The sequence below is a fragment of the Lonchura striata genome, chromosome 5 (genome assembly GCF_046129695.1).
Source record: "Lonchura striata isolate bLonStr1 chromosome 5, bLonStr1.mat, whole genome shotgun sequence".
NCBI classification, from domain to species: Eukaryota; Metazoa; Chordata; class Aves; order Passeriformes; family Estrildidae; genus Lonchura; species Lonchura striata.
In genome coordinates this window covers 16,901,882-16,927,886 of record NC_134607.1, presented here as the reverse complement: position 1 = coordinate 16,927,886, position 26,005 = coordinate 16,901,882, and the positions used below count along the sequence as shown (strand labels likewise).

The window sequence follows — 26,005 nt, the reverse complement described above, 5'->3', positions numbered from 1 at the left end:
TGGTATCCCAGAGAAAGTAACAACAGAGCAAAGCTAATCTCTCCTTTTAACTCACGCTGATTTTCAGAACTGAAAAGCTGTTGCAGAAGACCTCCCAGTGGATTTTCTTCACGGTTTTACAATGGATCCTGGTTCAAGCTGCCTTCTTTCTTTCATATGTGAAATGTAGGTTCAATATTTTGTTCTAACTTTGGTCTTGCACTTTTGCTCTTTTTGTCATTTAAAATTATGTTTGGCTTGTGATGTTGCTGACTGTTGCCCATTCTGGAAAGCTGTTCAGCTGGAACAGTCTAATTCCCCACGTGTTGATGGCCACCATGACAACAGCCAGACCGATCAGATTTACACCCAGGCCAGCTTTCACCTGCAAAAACAAAATGCATCAGAGGAACTAAATCACAAACAGTTAACATAGGAAGAAAAAAAAAGGTAGTAGGATTTATACTGAGTCATATATAGTGTGATAATATATGTATAGTGATTTCTAGAGAAAAAAAAGCATAAATGAGAGCATATGTGTCAGGGTGTATGTTGGAGTATTCAGGAATGATATTCAGGTTAGTGACTGATGCAGTTCATTGTGAACTGCTCAGTTTATCACTTGGACTTCTCAGTCAGATAATCAGAATGGGGAGTTAAACCACACATAACAGAGTGATACAAGACTTGCTGTGGAGCTAGGTGATAAATCTAATTTCTTATGCTCTCTTGCGCTTGTTTTAGTAGGTCAGTGAAAAAAGGATTGTATACTCCTAAAGCTCTTCAGCCCATTACATTAATAAAATACAAATAAGAGATGTGTGCATCCTACAGCAGATCTGCGGTTGTTCTTAACCTGACAGCTCTATTGTGTAAGAGCAGTGCAGACATCACTACTTAATATTAGCAGCAATATAGTCATTATTATTGCACCAATGAATTAGAATAATAATAATAATAATAATAATAATAATAATAATAATAATAATAATGCTATCATTATTGTTGTTGTTGTTGTTGTTATTGTTATTGACTGCTTGATGTGGGAATTGTGTTGAAGTTGTATGAAGCATGGGAGGATAAACCCAGTGCCAAGACTCACCATATCTTTGATTTGGCAGTGCCCATAACTGAAGACAATGGCATTTGGAGGGTTACCCACAGGCAGCATCACGGCAAATGAAATGCACATGGTGACAGGAATCAGGGTGTATAAAGGGTTGATAAGCAGGGTTTCTGACTGGAAGAACAGAAGCAGAGAGGTGTTTCACCCAAGTAATAAAGTCATGGCTGACAGTGACTATGAAAGGACCCTCTCTGCTGTGAATCTCACCTGCCTAATTTCTAAACTTAAGCATGAAAGTATTTTTTGGTTGGTTGAGTTTTTTTTTTTAGAGCAATGCCATAATTTTGAGCTGGTCATGCTCCAGGGATCTCTCTTGAGGCATTTCACACTGAGGGAGGGTGGAGTTTGCTACTAATAGAACACGTTTGCTCTTTCTCCCACTTGTTCTCTGTGTCATTTTGTATTGTGTCTTCTGGACCTTAACACTGGCTGCTGCTTCAGTCTTCATCCACAAGAAGTCACATAACACAAAGAACCTGCTTCTTCCAGTTGCTGAATATGCTGATACCATTATGTTATGTCCTCCTGAATAGTGGTTGAGAGAACCAGGTCTTCATGATCCAAATTTGCATGGTGAGAAGGCAGAGATGATGGAATATTTTTTACAGAGGGCTAAAGAATTCAGTTTTCAGTGGTGATGAAATTTTCCATTTTCATTTGCATTGCTTTGGTCCAGTTTTATATGGAAGAATAACAGAAAGGGAAGGATAAACAAGGCTACAGGCATTTTGGGGAGGGAAGTGTCTCCAGGTTACTTTTGCAATCTGAAAAGAGAGTCTGCCTTAAGATGGCATTTCTTGCTACAAGTAGATTACTGCTCTAATTATTTTTCAGGAGAATCTCTTTCTGCATGGAGCAGGAGCAAATCTGAACTCCTAAGCCACAGAAAGACAATTACATATTGTGATCTGACCACATCTTAATATTAACTCAGAATTGTTCACATAATATGATTTGGGACAATCCCACAAAATAGTTATAATAGGGAAAGATGATTCATGACCTCCATTCTTGGACAGAAAAGTTTCACATTACATTAAGGGGGAAAAAAAAGGAAAGTTTTTGTAACTGCTATTCCAATATAAAATTTAATTACTCTCTCTTTCTTCTACCTTTGTCAATAGCATCCTGATTTTTTCTGCCCTTTACAAACATCTCTGCTTTCCATGGTGAAAGACAAGTATGCTTACCAGATCAACCCTTTGAACACTTCTAAATCTGAAATAAAATTTGGCACTCCACTCTTTTCTCACAAACAGGGAGGAGGTGACTACTAAATAATGAACAAGACATTTAAAATAACATTGACAAAAGCATCTCAAGCTTTATGTGAAATTCACCTAACTTGTTAATTCCATAGTCACCTTTTCTTGTACCTGGCATATGAATTCCTCAGTGCACCTTGAGAGGTATTAAAAATTTCATTATGCTAAAATATACTTTTAGCTGACCAATTATATTACTTTTCCTAGTTTCAAGACTACAGAACAGTAGCTTGGGAACTGAGGCTGGGTTTCAAGTGGACAGGAGTGCCAAGACCCTGACATCCTGAAAAATTCCCCCAAGCCTGTGAGGAAACAACAAACTAAAAATGTCACTCTTTTAACTCACCATGCTGCATAAAATAGGCAGAAAGATGGTGATGGTTGCTGGATTACTAACAAATTCTGTTACCATGGACACCAAAATGCAAGCCAGCAGAGTTACAGCCCAGGAGGGAAGGCTGCTCAGGGAGAGCATTTGACGTCCAATCCATGTAGAGAGGCCAGAGATCTGGAGGAAGGACAGAAGCACAAGAATTACTAAATACTTGGTATGTTTGTAAAATAGATTCTTCTTTCTGTGGCAGTTTACAGCAGAGACTCCCACCAGCAAATAAACAAAGTGCAGGTAAATGCTTTCTGCATTTCCTTTTGCTCAGTAAATTAGATTTTACTGCAGTGTTTAATAAATAGCAAGAAAGACATACATTGAGTGCAGGAAGTGCTGCCCACTACATTAGGTGCAAACTTGTAAGTATCCACATCATAAATACAAACTGGGGAGCATAAAAAGGAATACAAGAGCAGGTTGATAATATGTTTAGGAAGGAGGATAAAATAAAAAATCTACACCAGTACCTTGCATCCAGCTGCTAAGGCATAACCTCCTCCAACCAACACTACAATCTCCCAGGGCATGGTCTTCTGAAAGTCCTTCCAGGTAATGATGGGCTCCAGTGTTTTAATTTCTGCTGACTTTTCACCATTTCCTATATCAAATAAGGTGTGTGACCAGTATTATACTGCCTTTTTTGCAAAGACCTTCACATTTTTCACAAGAGTAGAAATTTATTGAAGATGCATGGACTGCCTGAGAGAGAGGCAAAGAGACAGTGCGTAGCCTGTTTCTCTTGATAGCCTGGCCTCACAAAATGCAGCGTATTAATTCCAAACATCCTGACTTTGCCTTGGCTGTTCCATTGATGTAAATATTTGTAAACCCCTGTGTTCTCATGTTACAGCTTTTTGAGGGACTGTGTGCTGTGTTGGGGTATGCATGTGCATATATCTGTAGACCCCAGAGATGGTGTTACAATGGGATTATATTATCAAAGAAGGGCTATGAAGTAGGCCATGATGCTTGATTAAAGTGTGTTTAGGCCCCTAGATTTTATCTGAGGACATTAGGGTTTTTTTTAGTGCCTGAGTATTTTCTGAAAGGAGGAGTCAGAGAGTGTCATATTTTCCTAAAACCTGTACAAGATATAACAGCATAAAAATATATGTTTCTATAAATTTATAATCTTTACATAAGACTGTGCAGACAATTCTACTTTCATACAGCACTGCAGAAAAACTGGTGCAGCAAACTGATTAAACCACTGAGTGCTACCCAAACACAAATGAAATAATCTCATTATCAAAAGGACTATAAGAGATGCATTGCACAAAATTAGAATATTGTCTGGCACTTTATTACCTCCTTTATATTTATCTTAAGACATTGCAGTGATTTCCACTGTATGAGTGATGACTCATTTTTTTACTGGGGTTAGTCTTGAGCTGATTTTGTATTATAGTTTTTTAATATGGAACTCCATCTAAACCTTTCCCAAAGCCCAGTCCTCAGTCCTGAAGTCTAATAACTCTGTTGGCACAGAAGTGGCAGCAGTCTCAGATTCAAGACCTGTTTGTCATCCTCTGGATGAGAAAATACGAATTACAGCAGAGGAAAAAGGGGTCTGATGTAGGAAGGACTGGTATCAGAGGAGAAACTGAACCTTTACGTGCCAACACAAAAGTATCTTCTTGGAACTTTTTACATATAAAAAAAAAATCATTAGACATTGCAAAATGTACCAGTTCTCTTTCTTACTGCATTCTCCTCACCTTTTCTCCTTTTCCCAAAACATGGCTTTTTTGCTGGAATCAGGAAAAGGAGAAACCCAAGAAATACAGAGACAGTGGCGTCAGTCCGGTAACCTTTCCTAAGAAAAAAATAGCAATAAAAATAAAAACACATTAACAGAAACATTTCCAGACCAGGTACATAGCTCCAAGCACATTTCTGCAGGTGCAGTTGTATTCCCACATCTGAAGTCATGCTAACAGCCCACTAGAAAAATATGCCTGCATATCAAGGGTACAAATTGGACTTTTTTCCAATTTATTAAACTGTTTCTGGTAGGCAACTTCAATCACAGCTCAACAATTTTTAGTATTCTGGTTGGAAAAAAATAATCCCTTTTGGTTTACAAATCTATTAACTTGGAGGTACAAAAAAATAGCGTGTTTACTGTAGTGTAAGAAACAGTAAACACATTCTGGGGAAAAGCCAAACCCAAGTGATCCTTTAGAAATGAACTGTAGATTGATTTGAAATTAAATGTTTAAAACTCTTTCTGTAAAAGTATTTTGAGGAGTGCCAAACTCCAGTGCTCATCAGAAAATCACAGTATTAGGAATTGTTTTTCTGTTGAAACTGGAATGAAAAAATAAAAGTAATTTTATACAGTAGTAATATAAATTACATTCAAATAGCTTATTCTTTGATGTGCAAAGTGTGTTACAGTAAGCTTTAATGTAAGTAATTTCAATATTATTTAAAATAAAAGAAAAATTATTTGCTTCAGTTCACCATTCTCAGCAATATTTAACTGAATGGATATTTTCTTGATAAAACACTCTTTGTCAAAAATTTTATTTTCAATTATAGTTGCAATATATTCTAGTGAAAACTGCTTTATGAATGCACTAAAATATCTTAAGCTCAGAATCTGACCCTCTTACTCTTTCACATTTGAAATTGTTTCATTTACTTTCTCTACTTAGCTCACTTTGAATACTGAGAAAGAATAAAATTTTTCACTACACAGACAGATATAATTTACGGAAAAAAATCCTAATTTTTGAATGAAAAGTTTATTTTTCACTGCTTCATTAAATGTGGCTGATGGTGTAGTAGGGGAAAAAAAAGTAGAAAGTAGAAAGTCAGAAGAAGCAAAGTTGTACTCCTGTGCAGCTGTTTGGGGGATTTTACTCACTTCTCAAAAAAGGATGACCATCCTGGTACAAAGCCAGGCTCACGAGTGAACCAAAGCAAGGTCATCAGGATGAAGAAGAATCCAGTCACCATCTCGGGATAGCTAGAAAGAAAAAACAGAGAAAGCAAGGAAGTAATTCCAAGGTCTGTCTGAAAACTCAAGAAGTAAATAAGAAAGCAGAAACTGGCTTTAAAATAGGATAAAAAACATATGAAAAATAGCAAGGAGGATTAGTTTGAATTAAAGAATTTTAGATTTGGCTCCCAGCTGAGAACCATTTAAACATGGTAAGAAATAAGCTAAAAATATCCATCTGCATTTGCAATTCAATCATTCATGGGCAAGACCTGAAGGAAAATATTTCTAAATGCTTGTTTTGTATTTGCATTATTATCTGATTAAATGTGTTAACAAGGTGAAGTTCATATTAGCATTCCACTGTAAACACGTTCTCTCACATTTTTCAAAAGGGTAGAAAGCCTAAGAGCAAATGACAATGTAAATTAGCACAGATGGTGCACACAAGGTGACTTGAGGATACTTGAGGTGGCTTGAGGATTTTTAATTTAGCACAGATTTAAATTAAGAGTGATTTCATATTTAGGCACAGCCTGAGCAACAGTTTAGCTCCAGAGTTCATCATATTCAGGCAGTTGATCTGTCAATATTTCAGTTAAACAGCACAAATACATTTTGTGAAGAAGGAATTCTGTGCCATATCAGCCCTTTTGAAAATGAAAATTTTGCCAAATAATTTTTCCAAGAGACATTTCTTGCCATCATGCATTAATATTATGAGCAACTGGGAAGGCTGGGCAACTCATGACATGGGAAGAGGCCTTTTTTGAACTTATATCCACTAAAATAAGTATGTGCCTGAATTAGGAGAAAGGGTCCTTTAGGGTTCAAAGACAAACCTGGACTCAGGTGACCTTTGAACCCTGGAATAAACTTGCATGCTTTTCTTTCTTTTCCTTTTTCCTCAGAAATGAGTTAAATGTTAACATGCATGCTTGTAACAAAGTCTTTGATTTTAGTTCATGTTTTCATATTTTCATTTTGTTCTATTTCTTTCCTGGAGGGGAGGAAAAAGAGCTGAGAGCATTAAAATAAGCTACATGAGTCCAAGGCAACATGGAGGGCAATAGGAGACAATGAGAGACAAACTCCCAACGTTTTTACCTAACGTTTCCCAGTTTCTTGTATTCCTCTTGAATTCTTCTCTCTGACATTTCTTCTCGTTTGGTCTTCTTCTTCTTGCTCACAGAACAAGTCTCTTTAAAACTGAGATAGCACAATAAAATTAGGCAAGGGCATAAAGGGGAGGGGGGAAGGTAATTAAAAATAAAAACCCCAGCAATGAGATAGACTGAAAATTCTGGTATCAGGGACTGTTGGGAGAAGATGTGACTGAGGCAAGGACTGATGGCAATGGGAAAGGAAATTACTGAGCATGATATTTGATTAATCTGGTTTCAGTTCTTTTAAGTTCTTTTAAGATTCTATTCTAGACATAGTTGGAAGGTCCCCAGGGTGCTCTGACTAGTGCTGATTGGTATCACTGAGCCATCTTGAGCCATGGCTGGGCTCCCTCTGCGTAGGCTTCCTCGAAGAGCTGCCAGAAACCTCCAGAAGCTATGGCTAGTGTTCGTCATCACGTGGAAGGATTGTGACAGAGGTCAGCTATCAATAGAAATTTTTCATGGGCTAACTATGCTTTCCTGGATCAGGGTTATTCAACATATTTGGGGCCTGGTCTGGCTTTTGAGACCATATTTGCCTTGAATATTCAGGATTCATAAGGAGGGAAAGCTATGCTTGGGATCCCATTAGCTGCCACGACCTGTCTGCTTCTGCTTATACTGTCATAATAATACTTATTTATTAATCAGGCACAGCCAGAAAAGCACCACAGAGGCCAGGGGAGTCAGCTTGGTATTTTGTTCATGTGAAAGATGCCTGTACTTCTGCCAGGGACATGAAAACTATCATATTTCCTAGCTAGATATATTGATCCTCTTATACACTTGTATGGATGTTAAGTGAATCCTTTAGTTTATTCAGTTTTCCTTCATTTGATTGAAATTAAGATGCTTTCAGGCTCACTTTAACCCTCTCCTTTTCTTATTTCCAGAAGTGTTACCTAGCTGTGCTTTGAGCCACGGATGTCACACCAGCTGTACCCTCTGTCACACAGAGGTGTAACAGGATCTAAGCCAGTCTAAAAGAGGCAGCAGAAGTGACTCAGGTATCATGGCAGCACAACTTTTGTAGCTCTTTAAGGTGATAATAGGTGCTTTTATGGTTCCTGCTATTTTAATATCCCATTGAGTACCTCACTAGGCACCCAGCTCTAGCACTGGCCAAGCCATGGACTGTGACTTCTCTCAATGTATCTGCTTAAGGCCAGACTTGTAAAGGAATTTGCATCGCTCAAGATGCAAAAAAAAAGGACTGGTCAACAAAAGGACTTAACCAGTGTTTTCATTTCACATGGGCAAATACGTAACACATTTTTTTAGCTCACTTTGCACTGCCCTTCATCTATAGGTATTTTAAATTTCCTTGCAAATCTTGCTGCTAGACTTTAGTAAAATCTACCAGCAGGGAGAGACAAGGCTGGAAGAGCCCTCCAGGCTGAAATAGAAGAGATATGTGGTTTATAAAGGACAGTTCTGTAGTAACTTCTACCCTTATCTCTTCTTTTCTAGCAATGATCCTTTGGTGAGTCCATTCTCTTTCACCCTTGACCTGTCTGAAATGCTGTTCCAGCTAAGGCAAGCAATAACAGATTGATGGCACAGGGCTGCCTAGGAAAATAACATTACGGGAACTCATTAAACATTTATGCACAAGCATTAGGCAGCTGTTTCAACATATTCTAAGTGTTTCCAGGCTCAGGAGGATGTGAAGGCAGAGAATTGAAGCCCAGCTCCCAATATAATATATTCTTTAATGAAGTGCAGTGAATAGAAGTCAGAGATTAAGGAGCCTTGGAATCAACTAGTACTTCTCAAAAAGTCAATACTGTTTCAGTCTCTGGTATTATTTAGAACAACATTAATCAGCATGAAGTCTTGGATGCAATGTGGAATTTCAATTTTTTTTTTCAAACGAAATTAATTGAGGGTCATGTTAGGACCTGTTTCTTCTCAAGATTAAAAAAAATAGTGGCAGAGGGAATTTATATTAGCCTTTTAATTTGAAATTATAAGACTCTGAGACTGACTGAGAGGGGCATGGAGGCATTCACCTCTAAATTACTTCTTCATACCTAGTCAAGGTCAACAGCAAGCAGAACTCATTATCAATTTATTAATTGTCCTGGGTGAAATAGTGATGTCAATTCAGTTTACTTTTAAGAGTGAGCTAAACCAAAATAAGGCAAATTTAATTCAGAGTAAATGTGTCTGCATCACAATTCAATGCAGATTAACAAATCCATTCTAAATGCATACATTTAGGCAGTTTCCATTAACTTTGTGAAGACAATATGTGGTACAAATGAACTAGAAGACTGAAACTTTTTTTTTATTTTGGGGCTTAGGGACTGGTATTAAATGTATTTGTCTCTTAGGCTGTGAGTCCCTTCCACTTTAAAGAGAAATATATATAGAGTCTATTTACCTTTAATTTTAATTGATTTTATGTTAATTTCATTGAGCTGGAAGAAGACCTGAAAAGTGACTTGTTCACTTGCAGTTATTTTTCTATTAATCTTTTAAACTGTGCTTTTCTAAAAGTAGTTATAACAAAATACTTGATCCACAAAATCCTCATTGTCTTAAGAGTGAAAAAAAAACCCAAACCAGTTGAGTGCTTAGTATACATTTCTATCATCTATACCTGCACTTCAATCTCAAGCAGCAATACTCTACACTGCTGTCTATGCAGGGCAGCTAAGCAGTGAGATTTCCTCTGGCAATTGTTCTGGCAACAAGAAGGAAATTGTGCCTTAAATCCTGTAATTTGCCAGTCAAAATTTTTTATAGAAACACTTTTGAGAGGAGCTGCAGATGCCCTGCTTTTGTAATCTGTATATCTTGAACAACTTTCACTCACTTGCAGCCCAAGAACAGCCAGTGCAGCCAGAACCAAGTCAACACCAACATGATGAGGGAGATGGGGAAACTGAACAGAAACCAGGTTCCAAAATTCACCACTTCAGCTTTTGGGTACTGGCTGTGAATTAAAAAAGAGGATGCATGAGCAGTTAGAATAGTAAAGGGACAGGGACCTCCAACAGACCTAGTTGCATACACATCTATGGGCATATATATCTGTCATGGGGTGACAGAAAAATTCCATCAGTTTGCATTTGCAACAGCTCCATTACCTATGCAGAGTGAAATCAACAAACAGTGTAGCTCTCCAAACCTTTAACACCAGATGGTCTGGATTGTCTGGCCAGCTTCAAAAACACTTGGAGATACCTGAAGTGAAACTCCATCCCTATCTGTGACTTATATTAAAACTTCTTTTAGGGTTGGCAGTCTTCAGAATGATTTCACCCAGAACCTCTTTCTATGTCTTCTCATAGGCCACACAAATATAGACTACATTCTGCTGTGTTCTGACAAAGATGTTGGATGTTTGCATTTGATGCAACTGTCATAAATGCAAGATCTTGGAAAATTCTGTAAAATCCAAATCTGTGCATTAAGCATGACTTCTGAACTTAGTCTTCTCTCTTTAAGAGAGAGAAATGAGAGATATCAAGGCAGTAGTGGTAGCAGGAGATGGTCAGAATCAGATGTGAGCTTGGATGTGTTTCTGTGCATGAGAAGTGCCACTATCTCCTGACAGAAAAGCATTCATGTTTCTGACATTGAAACATTCATGTCTTTGAGATCCCTGGGCTAATGATAAAGGAAATACTTAGATAATCAGAGAGTTGTTTCTCATCTTCTCTGAAGAAAATGCATAAGGCCACATATCTAAGTTGGTTGTTTGGGTTTTTTTGCACTACATGTTGAGCAGCTGTTTTTATGAAATTTCTTCTTTTGCAAGTATTTATTTGTCTTCTCTGCTCTATATTCATAGCTTTAGTGTTCACTTTTCTGCTGCCTTCATGATAATCACTATATCAAATCAAAAGAAGTTGCTGCAGAAACTTCAATGTTACCACACTGAGGAGTTTTTACTTTGCATGAGAGAAAGACATTAGGTATGAATTTCAAACATTAACCATTGGTAATAACATTAGAGCAGAGGAAGAAGCAAACTTTCTTTCAGAGAGTGTTCTTACTAGGGTTCCTTAAGGCAGGAAATGACCCAGAGGGATGACAGTGATTCTCACCAATCCCAGTGCCACTTACTTGTTGAAGTGCTCGAGGAAGATGAGGCTGGTGGAGGTGCCTATGATGGTGGTCAGCCCCCCGATGGTTGCCGCGTAGGAGATGCTCAGCGAGAGGCATTTGCAGACCATGTGGTCGTGCCTGCTCTGGTACCGGTACTTGCTGCTCAGCCCAGGATCTGAGGGCTCAGGGGGCAGGACCAGGATCTGAGCCTGTGAGGGGACATATTCACAAGCAAAGCAGATGATCAGAACAGCAGCCCAGCTCACTCTAATGCCAGAATGATACGTGTTGGAAAGGATGGATAAATATAATTGCCTGGCAGAAGATTCACAATAGTACAGCCAGGATGAAAACAATCCCCCCTACTGGCTGGACAATACCCTTACCTACAGATAGGTCCAAAAGTCAAATGGACTGTTCCATCTCACGCCCCAAAATGTATGGTTCATCCCACACCTGTAACCCTCCCCTGAAACATCAAGTGTCTGTGACCCCATTGGCCCAAGTCTCGTTCCAGCCCACCTTGAAGCCCCCTGATAAGGGGTCTCCAAGGGGCCAGACGCCCTCTTGGATCTTCCCCTCTCTTGGAACTCCCCTCTCTTGGAATCCCTGCTCTCTTAGAACTTCCACCCTCTCCTGGAGCATCCTCTCTACCCCTTGTCTCTCCCCTCCCCCATCCCCTCAAGCCTTGCCATGTGCTGCATCCGGCAGCTCCAAGCAAGACCTTTCACCATCCCTAATAAACCTTATATCCCAAGAGCAGCCTTCAGAGATCTCTTGTCTCCATTCATCAAAGCCGTCCTGGAGCACAGTGCTCCCTACAGATACGGGGCCAAGACAAGCAACAGGTTTGTGTAAGAGAGGACAGGTTTTTTTTCACAGAGATTAACTGGGATCAGTTCTGGAAACTTGTCCGAGGGCCCAAAATTACCTAAAAATGGTCTGTGACAAAAATGTAGGACAAGCAGTAATCAGACTTCTGGCTAAGGTTTGGGACAGCTGCAGGTCTGACTGGAATATCAGTGGGATACCAAAAGCCTTTGAGGGCTGCAGGGACAGGGTGCCAGCACTAAGCAGAAGGAATCCATAATCCTTGAGGCTTAGGAGCAGCCACCACACAAAGGCTTGGTGAACTTTTCACACTTAAACTGGCTCAGGGCCTCTAGGGATGGAGTGCTAAGGACCTCAAAACAGCATGGAAAAGGCTGAGCAAAGGGAATATGGAAGGAAAAGATGCCAGAAAATTTTGCTCCAAAAGAAGTTTTCATCTCAGTGACAGGAAAATGTCTGTGTTCCTTGTACTGGGAAAAAATGTACAGTACTTCAAGGTACTTCTCATGCAACCTGTAATTTAAAAATGAGGAAAAAGGCAGCAAGTGGTTCAGAAAGATTTGTTACATTTACTAATTTTTATTTTAATTTATTTTTGAACTGTGAATGCAAATTCATATATTGACCTTAGCCTATTCTGTCATGGACATAAATTAATGCCATTAGGACACTACAGAATTGTCATCATCAATCTCTTCTTGGATCCACTCAAGACAAGTAGAAATATGAATTGATTTAATGGAGGATTTTGAGGTTGGGTATTTTGGGTGAATTGATTTAATTGAGGATTTTGAGGTGGACTATTTTAGAAGACCAAAAAGAAGTGGATATTAAGAATACCTAACAAAATGGCTGAACAGATTAATGGTCTGTTTTTTTTTCATTCTGAGAAAGGTTTTGTGTGCCAGGGGTTTTTATTTTTGAGTTGGGCTATTTTCCAAGGAGGATTTGCAGAAACAAAGTGGCTATTACAGTCAAATAATAAAGGAAACTCGTGATCACATTACTGGATGTAAAGCTAAATGAATTGTCCCAGCCATTGGGGAAGGGTCTTCTGAACAACATGTGCTGGGTGCATCTAAGTGGGATCAAGAACTGGAAAAAGGCGAAGCTGTGGCTGTGCTGAGACAATGGAGAATGATTCCTTTCAAGGAACAAATATTAAACAGCAGGGAGCAGGTGATATCCACATCTATCTTTTGCCTCACCCCAGGGTCTAACATCTCCTTACCTGAGGTAGGTGCTGCCCATTGCTAGTAGAATTCATTGTTCCAATAGAGTTGGCTAGCATGTGCACACCATTCATACTCTGCAAGAAGGAAAATGCCTTTGGATTAGCCTTTCTTGTGTTCCTAGGGGCACTTGGAATAGAATTTGTGATGCTTTGTAAAGGTACTGGGTGGCAGGCTTTGGGGACAAAAAAAGGAAAAAGAAAAAAAGGATCCAAAACTACAATAAAATCCAACCCACTAAAATCAGCTGTTAATTTTTAATTTTACACTGGGGGGAAATATGTTTAAACCACCTGCTTTTTTTTTTTTTTTTTGGGTGATTTTAAAGTCAGATTAGGTCTCCCTCTGTCATGTGGGTGACTCTAACAAGTCCCTTGAGCCTGTAGCTTTGTGATATGTGCAGGCTGCTGTAGCAACTTGAGAATTCTCAGTTTCAGAAGCTGGTAATACTGGAACAACAAAAGATCATATCTGAATTTGCTATAACCCATATGGAATTGTTAGTTCACTGACGGATCTCAGGATCTCCAGCAAGGAGTACAACAGACTTCTATGGTTTTGTATTTCTGTTGTTGCTGTTACAGAGCTAATGTTCCCCGACTGATTTGTGCAAGCAGGCTGACAGGTCGAATACAAAGCAGGACATTCTGCAATATCTACTTTCTGCCAAAAACCACCACACATTTGAAATAAAGGGACCAACAGTTTTTCCAGAGCTGTGTGCATTTTGCTCTGCTGGCTCCCGTATTAGAAGACAGTTTAGCACAGAAGATGCCACCTATGACAATACCTTTGAGTGCATCAGGGAACTGAAGTCAGTAGTAGTAGCACTAAAAACAAAGAAAGGGAAATATGTTTTTAAAATGCCTGTTAACCCAGCTCCTGCAAGAGGCACACATCATGGGTAGGAGAGGCAACATCTGCAGGGGAAGTAGTGCCTACTGAAATGCTGAATACCACTTATTAGAACCTCTTATGTGGGCTCTTGGCCAAACAATAAGAGTCACTGTTATGTTTCATAGCTCAATCTCTAGCTGTGTAACTGTGGAGTTCCACCCCCATGCAAGAAAAGGTTTTTCTTGGTAGTATTTACCCCATTCCAGGAGAGGACTCCATTCTCTCTCTCAGTCACCAGGCAGTCCAGCACCACTGCTGCCTGTTCTAGTCAAATTCTTCCTCTGCTAACTCTTCCAATGCTGTTTCTGAGTACCTACCTGTACCACATTAAAGCCTTCCCTAAAACCTGCCCTGTGTGGCGTGTGGATCATTCAAACAATCCACTGAAGTAATTTCCAGAAGACGTGCTACTCTTCCTGCCAAATTTAAAGCTCTTTTCCAAGTAATCCTATTTGAATAATAGTTATGTTTGAAATATCCCACATATACTCTTCAGTAAGGGTTGAAGGGATTAATGGCACAATGCCAATCTGAAAATTTGATTCTATATTGCATAGAAAATATGGGATGGGATAAAAAGAGATATGGCTGGGAGAAACTGAGGGAATATTGGAGGACCCAAATAGTCTCTAGATTAATGAGAAAATTATTTAGAGCTCACAAGTTAATTTAAAGTCATCAACCACTACTGTTCTTATTATAATATTTGTTTTAAGGCAAATAACAATTTAAAGGAAAAGAAACTTGTTTCTCTTTTATTTTGGGCAGTTGCAAACAATATAGAAGGAGCTCAAAAAGGGACTGTGCAATTTTGTTCTCACACTTCATAAGATGCTCTTCAGAATTGACCTATTATAAATTTTTAGAACATTAGCTGCGTATACCGTCTTGTATATCTTGAACTGATGGTTAATTAGATAATTTGACAAAGAAATAAGTCCTTTACTTGATTTACCTTTTCCCCTTACTAGATTCTACCCCAAATAGAAACTATCAGTGTTTCAAACCTCTGAAGAAATGTGTCTCTATTTAAAGAAATTTTCTACAAATTTTTTAGGGGAGGAGGGGTGGTTTTTTGTGGGTTCTCCCTCTCCCCATATCCCCCTGCCCTCCACTCTCATCTCTCTTAAATGCAGGCAGTTCAGAATTTCTTCAGAAAGGCCCTGTAAATGATGTCCCTCTGGATATGTCCTGTGAGCAGTCCATGCTCTATTTTGATCTTCTTCATCACTGATCCTTCAGGGGACCAGAATAAAAACCTGTGGACGGCACTTCTTTATACAGCACAAACTCAGATTTCAAAAGAGCTTTCAAACCTCTAGAAATATTTTCCTTCTCCCTAAAACATCCATAGTGTTAAAAAATGAATCAATACTGGGAAGTTTTAGTCAGATCCAGACCACTGCATTAATTCCATCTATCATGTAAGCCTTCCTTGTCTGTCACATGTGAAACATTCACTTGCAAGTTTTTGCTTGCCCTTCCTTGCTCTACTCCTGGGTTCATCTCATTGCGACCTGTGTAGGGATCAAATGTCCAGTCCTGGTGTACAGGGTTCATTCTTACTCCTCATTGATGAAGATAAGCTCCAGGGAAGGTTGGCTGTGCTTTTCACCGAGGCCTGCAACAGAAGAACAGAGAACAGCCTTGGGGTAAGAACTGAGCCAAGCCCCTGGCTCATAGTCCTGCACCTGGAGGAGCTGCTGCAAACAGAAGCTTGTTCAAATAGTCTCAGGTGCTCTCTTGATGTGGCATTTAATTATTTTCTATTGTATTGATCATGTGCATCTGGCAATTAAAAGACTACGATACCTATGTATAATAGACAAGGTTGGATGAAATAATTTTCAGGCTGGAAACTGTAAAGTGAAAGAAAAGAGAGATTTTTTTCTTCCTCAGCCTTTTTCTTCTGGGAAGGAATGAACAAAATGAACCTTAGAGCTCTTATCAATTTTTTATTATGGGATTGTCAAGAGAAAACTTCTGAGCCTCTTCTAAATTTCCTGGACTTTTTTCCCAAAGGTTTCCTTCCACCCTGGAAAAATCCTATGACCAAGAGTTTATGACACACAGCTACAGCAGGTGCCCTGATTCAGTATAAATAGCTTTCAACTCCTATTCTTCCATCACTTGTAAAATTTCCTTTAATTTTTTGAAAGGAATAGCAGAGTACAAAAAGGAAGAATACATATCAGTATTTTTAGCAGTATAAATCGGGCAGATCTGACCTCAACAGAATTTCAATTTTATGCATCAACAAGTCTGGTCACTGACAAACAAATGAGAAAAGAGTGAATGCCAATACTGACAAATACCTATTGGCTTGTTTTCTTCAGCAATGGTGCTGCCTGCAGTTGTGATGACCTCACACTCCTCCTCAGCATTCACCAGCTCCTGGAGCACTGCCTCCACGATTGGCATCACCATGGCTGTGGTGGAGGTGTTGGAGAGCCACATGGAGAGCACCGTGGTGCAGCACATAAAGCAAAGGAGCAACCTGGAGTGCAGTGCAGGGAAACACAGGGAGTTGGAGATGGCAGAAAAAGGAGGGGAAGATTTGTAAGCTTTCAAACTCTTAAAGGAAAGATGGGTATAAAAAATACCCCAAACCCAGGTAACTTTTCCCCCTGAAGATCAGAATGGTTTCAAGCTGCTGCTCTCAGCCTCAGATTACCCCAATGCCAAAGGTTCACTCACATGCCTGGCTTGGCTCCAGCCATCATCACCATGCGTAGAGCAATTCGCTTGTGGAGATTCCACTTTTCTACAGAAGCTGCCACACAAATCACACCCATGAGGAGCAAAGTTGTGTTCTTGAAATATTCAGCAGCCACCTGCATTAAGGACCAGGGGGAAGCAGCCAGTTAAAAAAAGCAGTAAATACCCTACACAGAAAGCATGCTGAATGAGAAAAAATACAGCATAATGCATTTTTGCTCCCTCAAGTATGAATAATAGGTAGCTGGAGAAAATGAAGAATTCATAAATCAAAATATTATCTTTAATTTCTTTCTTGTTGTGTTTACAAATAAGGCTCTATCCCCTATTGTTTATAGGCTTCTGAGTTTTGAAAAGATCAAGAGAAATGTTGTATTTGCAAGCAGGATGTCCAGTGCCTGCAGTGAGTCAGTCATTCTCAACTAGGCTCAGATGGAAACACAGACAAAACTGCACTGAAGGCAGCTTATTCATGTGCTTCATGTGCTTTTTCATTCTGGAGGTATTGTTGTCTATCTTGTCTATATATTTTCTGTCTTTTTCAGCTTTTGGGCAAAATGTGGCATCCCTAGAACCTATAGCGTCAGAAAAAAAAAGTCCTTTAGGCCTTGCTCTTTGAATGCTATAAAAAAAGGTTTGTATATTGCTGCAGTGATCCACAGATCCTCTGTCAAAACTTGTCACATTGGAAATCCATTTCTATTTTATCAGGAAAAGAGGGGGAAATTTCAAGAAAAATAACAAATTTAAAGACAATGAGCAAAAATCATCACTGGCTCGGGAAAATATTCAGACACCACCTCCAAAGCAGGAATTGTGGATGTGGGTCTTGCTAAAGTATGAGAAGATACTCTGTGAAGCAACTGAAAAAAATGACAAATTAGGCCAACCATAAAGTTCTTACTCAAACATATACACATACTTCTGTAAAAACAAACAAAATGGAAGAAAATAAAATTTACAAACAGATGCTTGAAGCCTAACAAAATTTTTCCTTTCATTTTGACGCAATCCGTCCTAGGCTGTTGCTGGAATATTTTTCAAAAAATGCAATTTCTTCAGTTTAAAACTAGTTCTCTAATGAAATGTAGGTGCCAGCATCCTAAAACAATTAAGATAAGAAGAAGCAATTTTTTTTCCCCATTCCTCAGTTATACTGATGCTCCTTCATAAAATGCAAGAATGAAAATAATGTTATTTTGTGAAATCTGCAATAAGATATATATTTAATGACATTTATTTAATAAATTCCTATGGTGACTAAATAGACTTGGCCATCATAATTCTGTGCCAGAACTTTTAAATATCCCATTTTTTGGTGATATTTGGTGAAATATCTTTTTTTTTTTTTTTTTCTCATTAACTCTCTTTATGTTCCTGCTACCTTTTCAAAAAAATAATGAGGTGAATTAAGGAAATTCATCAATCCAGCAGCATGAAGAATCTGTGGGTTTTTTTCTCTTTTATTCCTTTCATAGGCAGTTGGACAAATAAGTGAATGCTAATAGTCTCATTAATACCAACATACATACATACATACATACATACATACATATATATATATATATACCAGCGTCATACATATATATGACACTGGTTCATGTTCTTAAGCCCCTGTGAATAATTTGTATCTTAAATAGTAGTAAATTTCTAGGCAAGAGTCAATCCAGAACAGCAGATTGGAAATAGTGCTTCAGAGTTGTTTATTTTTGAATGCAGGGATTTATTTCAGTTCCTAAAGCAAATAATACATTTCTTGCATTAATCTTACTGTCACTTTATTTGCTATTGTGTGGAATTTCTCTCAGGCAGACATTAAATTTCCTTCTCCAATGTGCTGCCAAATTTTTAATGAAAATGCCCAACTACTTTAGCTTTATGTTAGCAAAAAAAGATTGTGAAAATACTGAATTGTGTTGGTATGAAAATGTATCTCATTTTATTACAAAACTTGGGGGAATAAGCAGTCATTAAACTCTTGGCTCATGCTTGTTTCTATCCATTTATGGGTATTCCCAGTGCTATATTGTGAGAGAAATCCAACAATTTTATGTTTGCTACATATTCCTCTACATTCTTATCTGTATTACTCATCCTTAAATCAAATGTGCTGTTCCCTCACCCCCTAAAAAGAGATAGAAAAAGGCAGGGGAAAAAAGTTGCAGAGAAAATAAAATAAATTCTTGGCATATAATGAAAGAAATGAACATTCAAAAAAACCTCAAGTAAGAAAATTCAGGTCTGATCATAGCAACTTTTTTGTACAGCTCCTCCTTTGCCTGAGAACTTTTGGCTACAGTGCAGCAGAAGGTTACAGCTTTGAAAAAGGTTAGACATTCACCTGGATAACAAAATTATCTGGTCTTTACCAGTAGATGGTAACAGGTTTTAGCATATGTAGCCTCTTGCCTTATATGACATCCATAATAAATAAAATTGGAAGGAATCTTTACTACACTATACTAAACTTTACTGTTGGAAGGAAGCTTTATCGTATAGCTGCTGTTCACATGGATTTGAGGAGGGCAGAGATGGGATCCTTTGGTGCAATAGGTTTTGGTAATTGTTGGTGATGCAGGAGCTGAAAGGATGGACACCTCTCCCAGCTATTATAGCCTATCTTATATGCTATATCTATCCTCAGATGAAGAAAGGGCTGGTGGGTCCCAGTTATACATCACAGGATATACACTTCTGCCTCCCAAGCCTCTAAGCCTTGATGCTGCACTAAGATCTGCTGTGAGAAACCCGGCCTTATTCTGGGGTCCCATGTGGTGGTGAAATTCCTCCTCCAGCCCGTGCTTCCAAAGAAAAACTCTGCAGGCTCTTGCTGTTTGGTCTCAAGGCAGTTTATTGTCAGTTATCTAACAGATTGTCTTCTCGGGCTGCGGCTGCTTGGTCAGCGGCCTGGGTAGAGGCACACACACACCCTGACATCCTCCCTGTCTGCTGTCTTCTTCTTCTCTCCCCCTGCCCAGGGCTGCTGCTATCTTTTATATGATTTATTACGTATTACATGTTTATAGTTTTCCCCCAATACCTACTACCTATATTACAAAGTGCTTTTCTACTCTAAACCAATCCATAAATGCCAACATCACCAAGAACATGGAGGCAAGGAAGAAGAAGGAGGAAGAACAGGATCAGCCCGCTTTCCTCCATCTTAGAACTTCTGACCCCCATGTACAAAGTAAGAACCCCCCTGTACAGGTGTTAAAATCCCCCTGTACAATACTAAAAAAATATCCCCTCTGTTTTGTAACTACTTTTACTATACTATCTAACCTTTTGTGACTGCTTGTTCCACTTTCAAAGTGGGTAACTCATTCCATGGCTCAAACTCAAAATCACAGCTGTTTCCAGCTGCCTGCCAGGGTCTAGAATGCTTCTGACCAAGGCCTGGAACCTCTAAAAATGTCTGAGAGACATTTTGAATTCTGACAATCCGCCTCGTTCAGATAATTACCTGAGAGTAAGAACATTAAATGATAAAACCACACAATGGTCTGACCTCGCTGGACTTCATGACCCCAAAGAGAGGGTAGAGGAAAGCAGGAACCAAGGCTGCTGCCCCAAGAGGAACTGCTTCAGAGACCCAGTACACAGCTGTCACGATGAGCACGTAGGCACACGAGGCTTCCTGCAGGGACAAAGCACAGGGGGTGAGTGTTACTGCCCCACCACATGCTGTGGGCAGCCCTGTGAACTCACCCAGAGGATTCTTCAGACTGTGGGTGCCTGGGTTAAAAAAAACCAAAAAGGACTGTGCTGGGACTTCCAAAGGTGCAGCTGTTTGGATGTGAAATCTTGGCTGCCTTCTGAAAGGAGAGTGTCAGAAGAGGATTCTAATGAAAGTTTTCACAGATAATCCAAAGCAAAGTGTTGGGATAAGCCTGTTTATCAGCAAAATAATGGCTTCAAGTGCATTTGCAAATTAGTTTGATTTCCATAATCCAATATTTACTAAGAACTCAGTCATTACTCCTCAGATTAGACCTGTTGACCTGTTATCTCAGCATATTTTTCTCTCCAGTCCTGGATAAAGACAGTTTTCAGGACCAGAGGAGAACATTCATATTTGCCATAAAATTACCTTGTAGTTATTTTGGAAAATGCTCCGGAAACCTGGGTTGGTTTGGGGTTTTTGTGTTTGTTTGGGTTTTTGTTGTTGTTTTGATTTATTTTTTGTTTTTATTTGTTTTGTTTTTTAAGCAATGTGCAAACATTTTTGTTAGCTGATTTTATTTGCTCAGGTAATTTCTACAGACCTTTGGAAGAAGACCACAGGCCTGCAGGGTAGGAGGCAATGGGTGAAAGGAGTTAATTAAACAAATTTTCTGCTGTCCAAGGTTCTGGTTGAAAAAGGCATGAGATCATCATGATGAGCAAGTAATGGGGAGTTGGGATATGGTAGAGAAAAGTGCTATCTGCTGAATATTCTTACAGGAAAGCACAGCTAGTGAATGGAAGTCTTCTGGTCCATTTCTTTAGAAATGTCTTTATTTATGGCTCTCATTGGAGTTCTCCTTATGCTGAGTTTGTTGTATTCAGCAATAGTTCTTTATACTTAGAAATGGGGATGTCTGCTAGTAATAATTACAGAAACTATCCTCAGGAAAAGTTTTTTTATTTTCTTTCCCTTTCTCAAATTTGAAGCCAAGTCCTGTACTTGCCTTAACCTGCTGTTCAATGGCAATTAGTAGGTCTGCACTGATTTACTCCAGCTATAAATTGATCTATTCTTCATTATGCACCACATGTTCCATATGAGCTTATGAAGCCATATGGAGTCACAGCTCACAAATGGCTATTTTGTAGAAAATTCACTGATCACAAATGCTATTGGAGTCTCTTAAAATATAATTTTATATTTTATACATTTATCCTTGCTGGATGACTTCTAAATAAAGCAGCTTTCAAGAGGTCTCACAAGCAATTCTCACAGATCCTTGTGCAAATTGAAGAGCATGTTTTACATTTCATTGTTTTCAATCAGTTTTGTGAACAAGGTGGTAAAAGCCTAGTGAAATTACACAGGGATGTGGGTCCAATGAAGTTAATCAATAACTTGTATTTAAATTCATCTTTATAGATTTCATATTTACATTCCCTCTAAAAAAGCCACAATCAGATGTTCATCTTTTTTTTTGAAATCCAGCTTATGCTAACAACAGGCAGAACACAGCCCAGAGAAGAAGTTAAGATAGATTGGTATGTACTATTTCCTTTACTTGTGCAAGAACTGTAACCAAAGTTACTCAGAAGCTTGGACTTAAATTAGCTGCCAGATCTTGCTCTGACTCCTTTTTCAGAAAAGTGTGACATTAAACAGTTACAATTCAACAAAGCCAGGTTAGGTTTATATCGAATATTAGGGAAAATGTCTTCAGTGGTAAGGTGGTCAGGGATTGGAATAGATTGCCCATAGAGGTGGTGGATCCACCATCCCTGGAAGCTTTCAGAGGACACGTGGATGTGGCCCCTTGGGAATATGGTTTGGTGGTGAACAGGGCAGTGCTGGTGAGCAGGACTTGATCTTAGAAGTCTTTTCCAACATTAATGATTTTATGACTCTGTGATTCTATGAAGCAGGGCCACCAAAATAACTGAAATAGATTTACAAGAATAGTTCCTTTGAGCAGATAATCTCCAATTACTTGAGAGGTCATAAAGAGTATCTGAAAGGCTGCTGGAGAAATTTAGCTCTGAATTAGCCAACTTGCTGCTCAGTCACATTTAACTACATTGTACCTCAAGGCTAATATTCCACAGAGAGCAGAGCATGGGGCCTTTTTTGTGACCTAGTGACTCCAACACATTTTTAACTCATCAGCTTCTGCTAATGTTTGCATAGGCTCTATATCAGATTCAGCAGTTGTCTGAGGAGAAAAATAACTTCTAATTAAAGAAGAATCAATGATTTTTTATTTTAGAGCAATCCAGATGTAAGATCCAAGGGGTAGCCAAACCATTTTCTCACTCCAAAAATGTACTTCTAATTTCTTTGAGCAATTATGTAATTTCTTATTACTCCTCTGGGTGTGGCAAAAAAAGTAGGCTGGTAGTGAAAATGGAATAGGATAGAGGAAATTTGCATCTCTACCAAAACCTTACTGGGAAGAGCACTAAGTCTTTGTGTTTCCTGTACACTAGGCTGTAATCATTTTACAAAAGAAAAAACCCAAATAAATTGCATTTTTAAATGGTACAAAACTGTAAGCAAGTACTGGGAAAGCCAAGCTTGCTAATCTCCACTAAAAACTTAATCGGCTTGTCTGGCAATTTTATTTATTTTCTCAGTTGGTTTCCAAGAGAAACCATATTAATCTCTTCTATTTAATTGAACTGAGTTTATATATTTAATTAATGGTTACCAGAGCTACTAAGTATTACACTGAAGCAGCGGCAGTATAATTTTAACTGTTTCACCCTCCTCACTTATTGTTTTACAGCTGAAAAATTCTGTTAAACCCACCTCATAGCTTGAAGCAGGGAATAGGAAAGCACATGATGGTTGGAGGGATTGTCGTCTAATTATCTCTCTTCAGTCAGCCCCTTAGGTTAAAAGAAGAGCTGAAAGGAAGCCATGGCTAAAAATTCCACACTAAGGGTCATGCATAAAACTTCTGTAAGTAAAATATCCAAGGATCTCAGAATGATTAAAAGGAAGAATAAATTCTGTTTTGGAAATTTGCCCACCTATTTGCCCATTGCATATCTTGCACGCAGATATGTGGTTAAGCTCTGCAAAGTGGTAGTCCAGCCTCTGGAATAATATTTTTGATTTTATGGGATTATGCTGAAATTCCATCCTTCAGCTTGGTAAATAATTAAATAATAAATAATAATAAAAAAGAATAATAAATAATAATTTTTAAAAATTCCATCCTTCAGCTTTATTTGGTAAATAAAATGAAAGGTGAATGAAAATATGTCAACTGTGGCTCTTCAGGGCATGTTCTGTGCTTTAGGGGCCATTCTACTGATTTGGCATATCAGTATGCCAAAATCCCTGATACTGCAGGTCTCACAGCTCTGCCAACAGGTGACTTTCAGGAGTCATCCAAATGTCCTCGACTGGGTGCAGTGTGTCCACAGCAGCAGTGGTCACAGAAAGCCTGTCCTCAACTGACTGAAATCATGTGGCATGCCTTGTAGTATCTCTGGTGGCTTTATGACAAAAAAGTGGATAAAGATTACAAAAAAGAAGCAAAGATGCTCACATGTCACTGTAAACAATGAAGGAAATGAGGACAGAATGAAAAAGACCTTGGTTTGTAAAGCACACATTTTTTTTTTGACCTGAAAGGAATTTATGTATGTCCAAATCTGTGGTACAAGTTCAGTTGTAACTCCAGAAGGGGAAAAAAATTGAATAAATTTTCTCAAATTTATTCTTCACCCAACCATTTCTTTTCACAAAATAATATAAAAGAAGCTATGGACTTTATTCCCATTAGCAGCATCTACCAGCAATTCTGAGTCCTTGTGCTCCCTTTGATCTCTCTCACCACTACACATGTAATGCTCCTTTGAACTTTGCAGAGATGTGCTGGTATTATCAAAGAAATTGCAAGCTGATTCCCTGCAGAAATGCAAATGTAAATGACCTGGTAATTTCAATCTCTATTAAAAAACCCAAAAAAACCCTAATATAATTGTAAAAATACAGGCATTTAATCTTCAAATTTAAAAAGTAATCATAGTTGTAACAAAGTAAAATCTACACAAAAGCACTTGGATAGTGTACTGTCAGCTGAGTTAACTTAATTGCACTGTAGCTTAATAGCACTAGAAGCATTTTCCCAGGTCTTGGTCAGATTGTCAGCTGTACTTTACCCTCTGTGGTCACTCACATATATACAAAGTGGATGTAAATCTCCCCTGGATGGATTTTCACATCACTTTGCAGTAAAGCAGCACCACGAGGTGCGGAGTGACAGTGCAGAGGAGCTTTGTACTGTACAACAGCAATTCTTGCAGCAATCCTGCCAGTGAACTCCTGCCTCAGCAGCCATAAGGTGCTGCTTTACAATCCTCTTGGCTGAGCATCAGGAACATCTCTTTTCATGTCACCCTTCCAGCGACATCAGGGGAGATTAAACCCCTCTGTAGGACAAGCCTCTGTGAAAAGGTGAGCCTTTCTTTCCCTGAAGAGCACAATTGTCTGTTATTCATTCCCTCTTTTGAGATAAAAGAGATGATAAAGCACTGTAAGAGAACAGCCAAAATACATTGAAGTTCAAAGCAGGAAAACTCAAAGTGCAACATGCATTTCAGTGGTGCGGGAACTGTTTCTTTCTATGAATCCTGGTTTATTTTCCAAACAAAATCTTACTGGTTTGTTTTTGAAATCAGCTATTCAATTTCTAATATTTTGCATTTCTATTGGGTAAAGTACTGGTATTAGTAAATCCCCTGATACTTTAAGGAAGAATGAATCTTTAGCGGGGTAGAGGATGGAGTGGATATTGCTGCACGTTTTGGATAGATTTATCTATAGGTCTATGGGGAAGAAAAAGCTGCAGATCTTTAATACATTGCAGATTTTGGTAAGTTAAAGTCTCTAAGGTAGGAAAGCATTGCTATTTTATGGGTTACAACTGCAGAGATGTGCAAAGAGAGGACTTTACCATGTGGTCCAGGCAATCAGTATCTCCAAAGCAGTGTCAAGAACCCAGCTGCACTCACTCCTTTCCCTGGTCTGTGTGTTAAGCACAGAATATTCCTCCTTTGCATTGCTGTGTATGCCAGTGTCAGAGCTGCAATGTTCCAGCAGAGGTGCCTACAGCTGCTCTGGAGCAGTCAGTGCCATGCATTGTCACCCAGTCTCAGCTCCTGCCACACCTGAGTTGCTGTCTTTATAAACCCATACTTGAAATAGTCCCTCCATGCTTACTTATTACTAAAAACTAAAGATTCTATAAGCATTCATTTTACAGACCTCTTTTTAAAGAAAATGTCATGGATGTGTTTGTTCTGTTCCCCCTTCCACACAATATTATTTTAGAAAGAGATGCAGCATTTCTGCTTTAAAGCATTACTTTTCTAGCTTCACCTGGCTCTTCCTCTCTTCTTGTGACACCACAAGGTCGCTCTAGCTCTTAGTGATAATTTCTTAGTGACCCTCACAGTCCTTCAAATATGAGTCTTTGATTTTTCTAAGATCTGTGCTTCTTGACATCTTTGTCTTTCTTTTTGCATGCTGCACACCTAATCAGCAGGACTGCTGCACTCAGAGGCTTTGATAAAAAGAAAATGAAAATATACTTACACTGCTGGGGTATATGAGTGGCAGAGGAAGCAGCAGAAGTGGAATGAGAACAACGAGCAAGAGATTTCTGGATCGGAGAATCTGCTTCATCACTGCCATACTCCTTCTGGTGGCTTTCTTCTC

At 38.8% G+C, this 26,005-nt stretch overlaps 1 protein-coding gene across 1 annotated transcript; it reads right to left on the bottom strand.

Moving 5' to 3' along the window:
• Positions 1 to 217: 217 nt before the first annotated feature.
• Positions 218 to 26,005, bottom strand: SLC13A4 (solute carrier family 13 member 4). The gene is made up of 16 exons (XM_031507957.2): positions 25,883 to 26,005; positions 20,120 to 20,248; positions 16,588 to 16,724; positions 16,206 to 16,387; positions 15,457 to 15,511; positions 13,784 to 13,823; positions 12,993 to 13,070; positions 10,949 to 11,139; positions 9,693 to 9,812; positions 6,813 to 6,914; positions 5,631 to 5,732; positions 4,477 to 4,574; positions 3,226 to 3,356; positions 2,717 to 2,878; positions 1,082 to 1,219; positions 218 to 364 (listed from the first exon to the last, which is right to left on the bottom strand). Exons 1-16 carry the CDS (start codon positions 25,979 to 25,981, stop codon positions 227 to 229), a joined length of 1,902 nt encoding a protein of 633 aa, XP_031363817.2. The 5' UTR covers positions 25,982 to 26,005; the 3' UTR covers positions 218 to 226.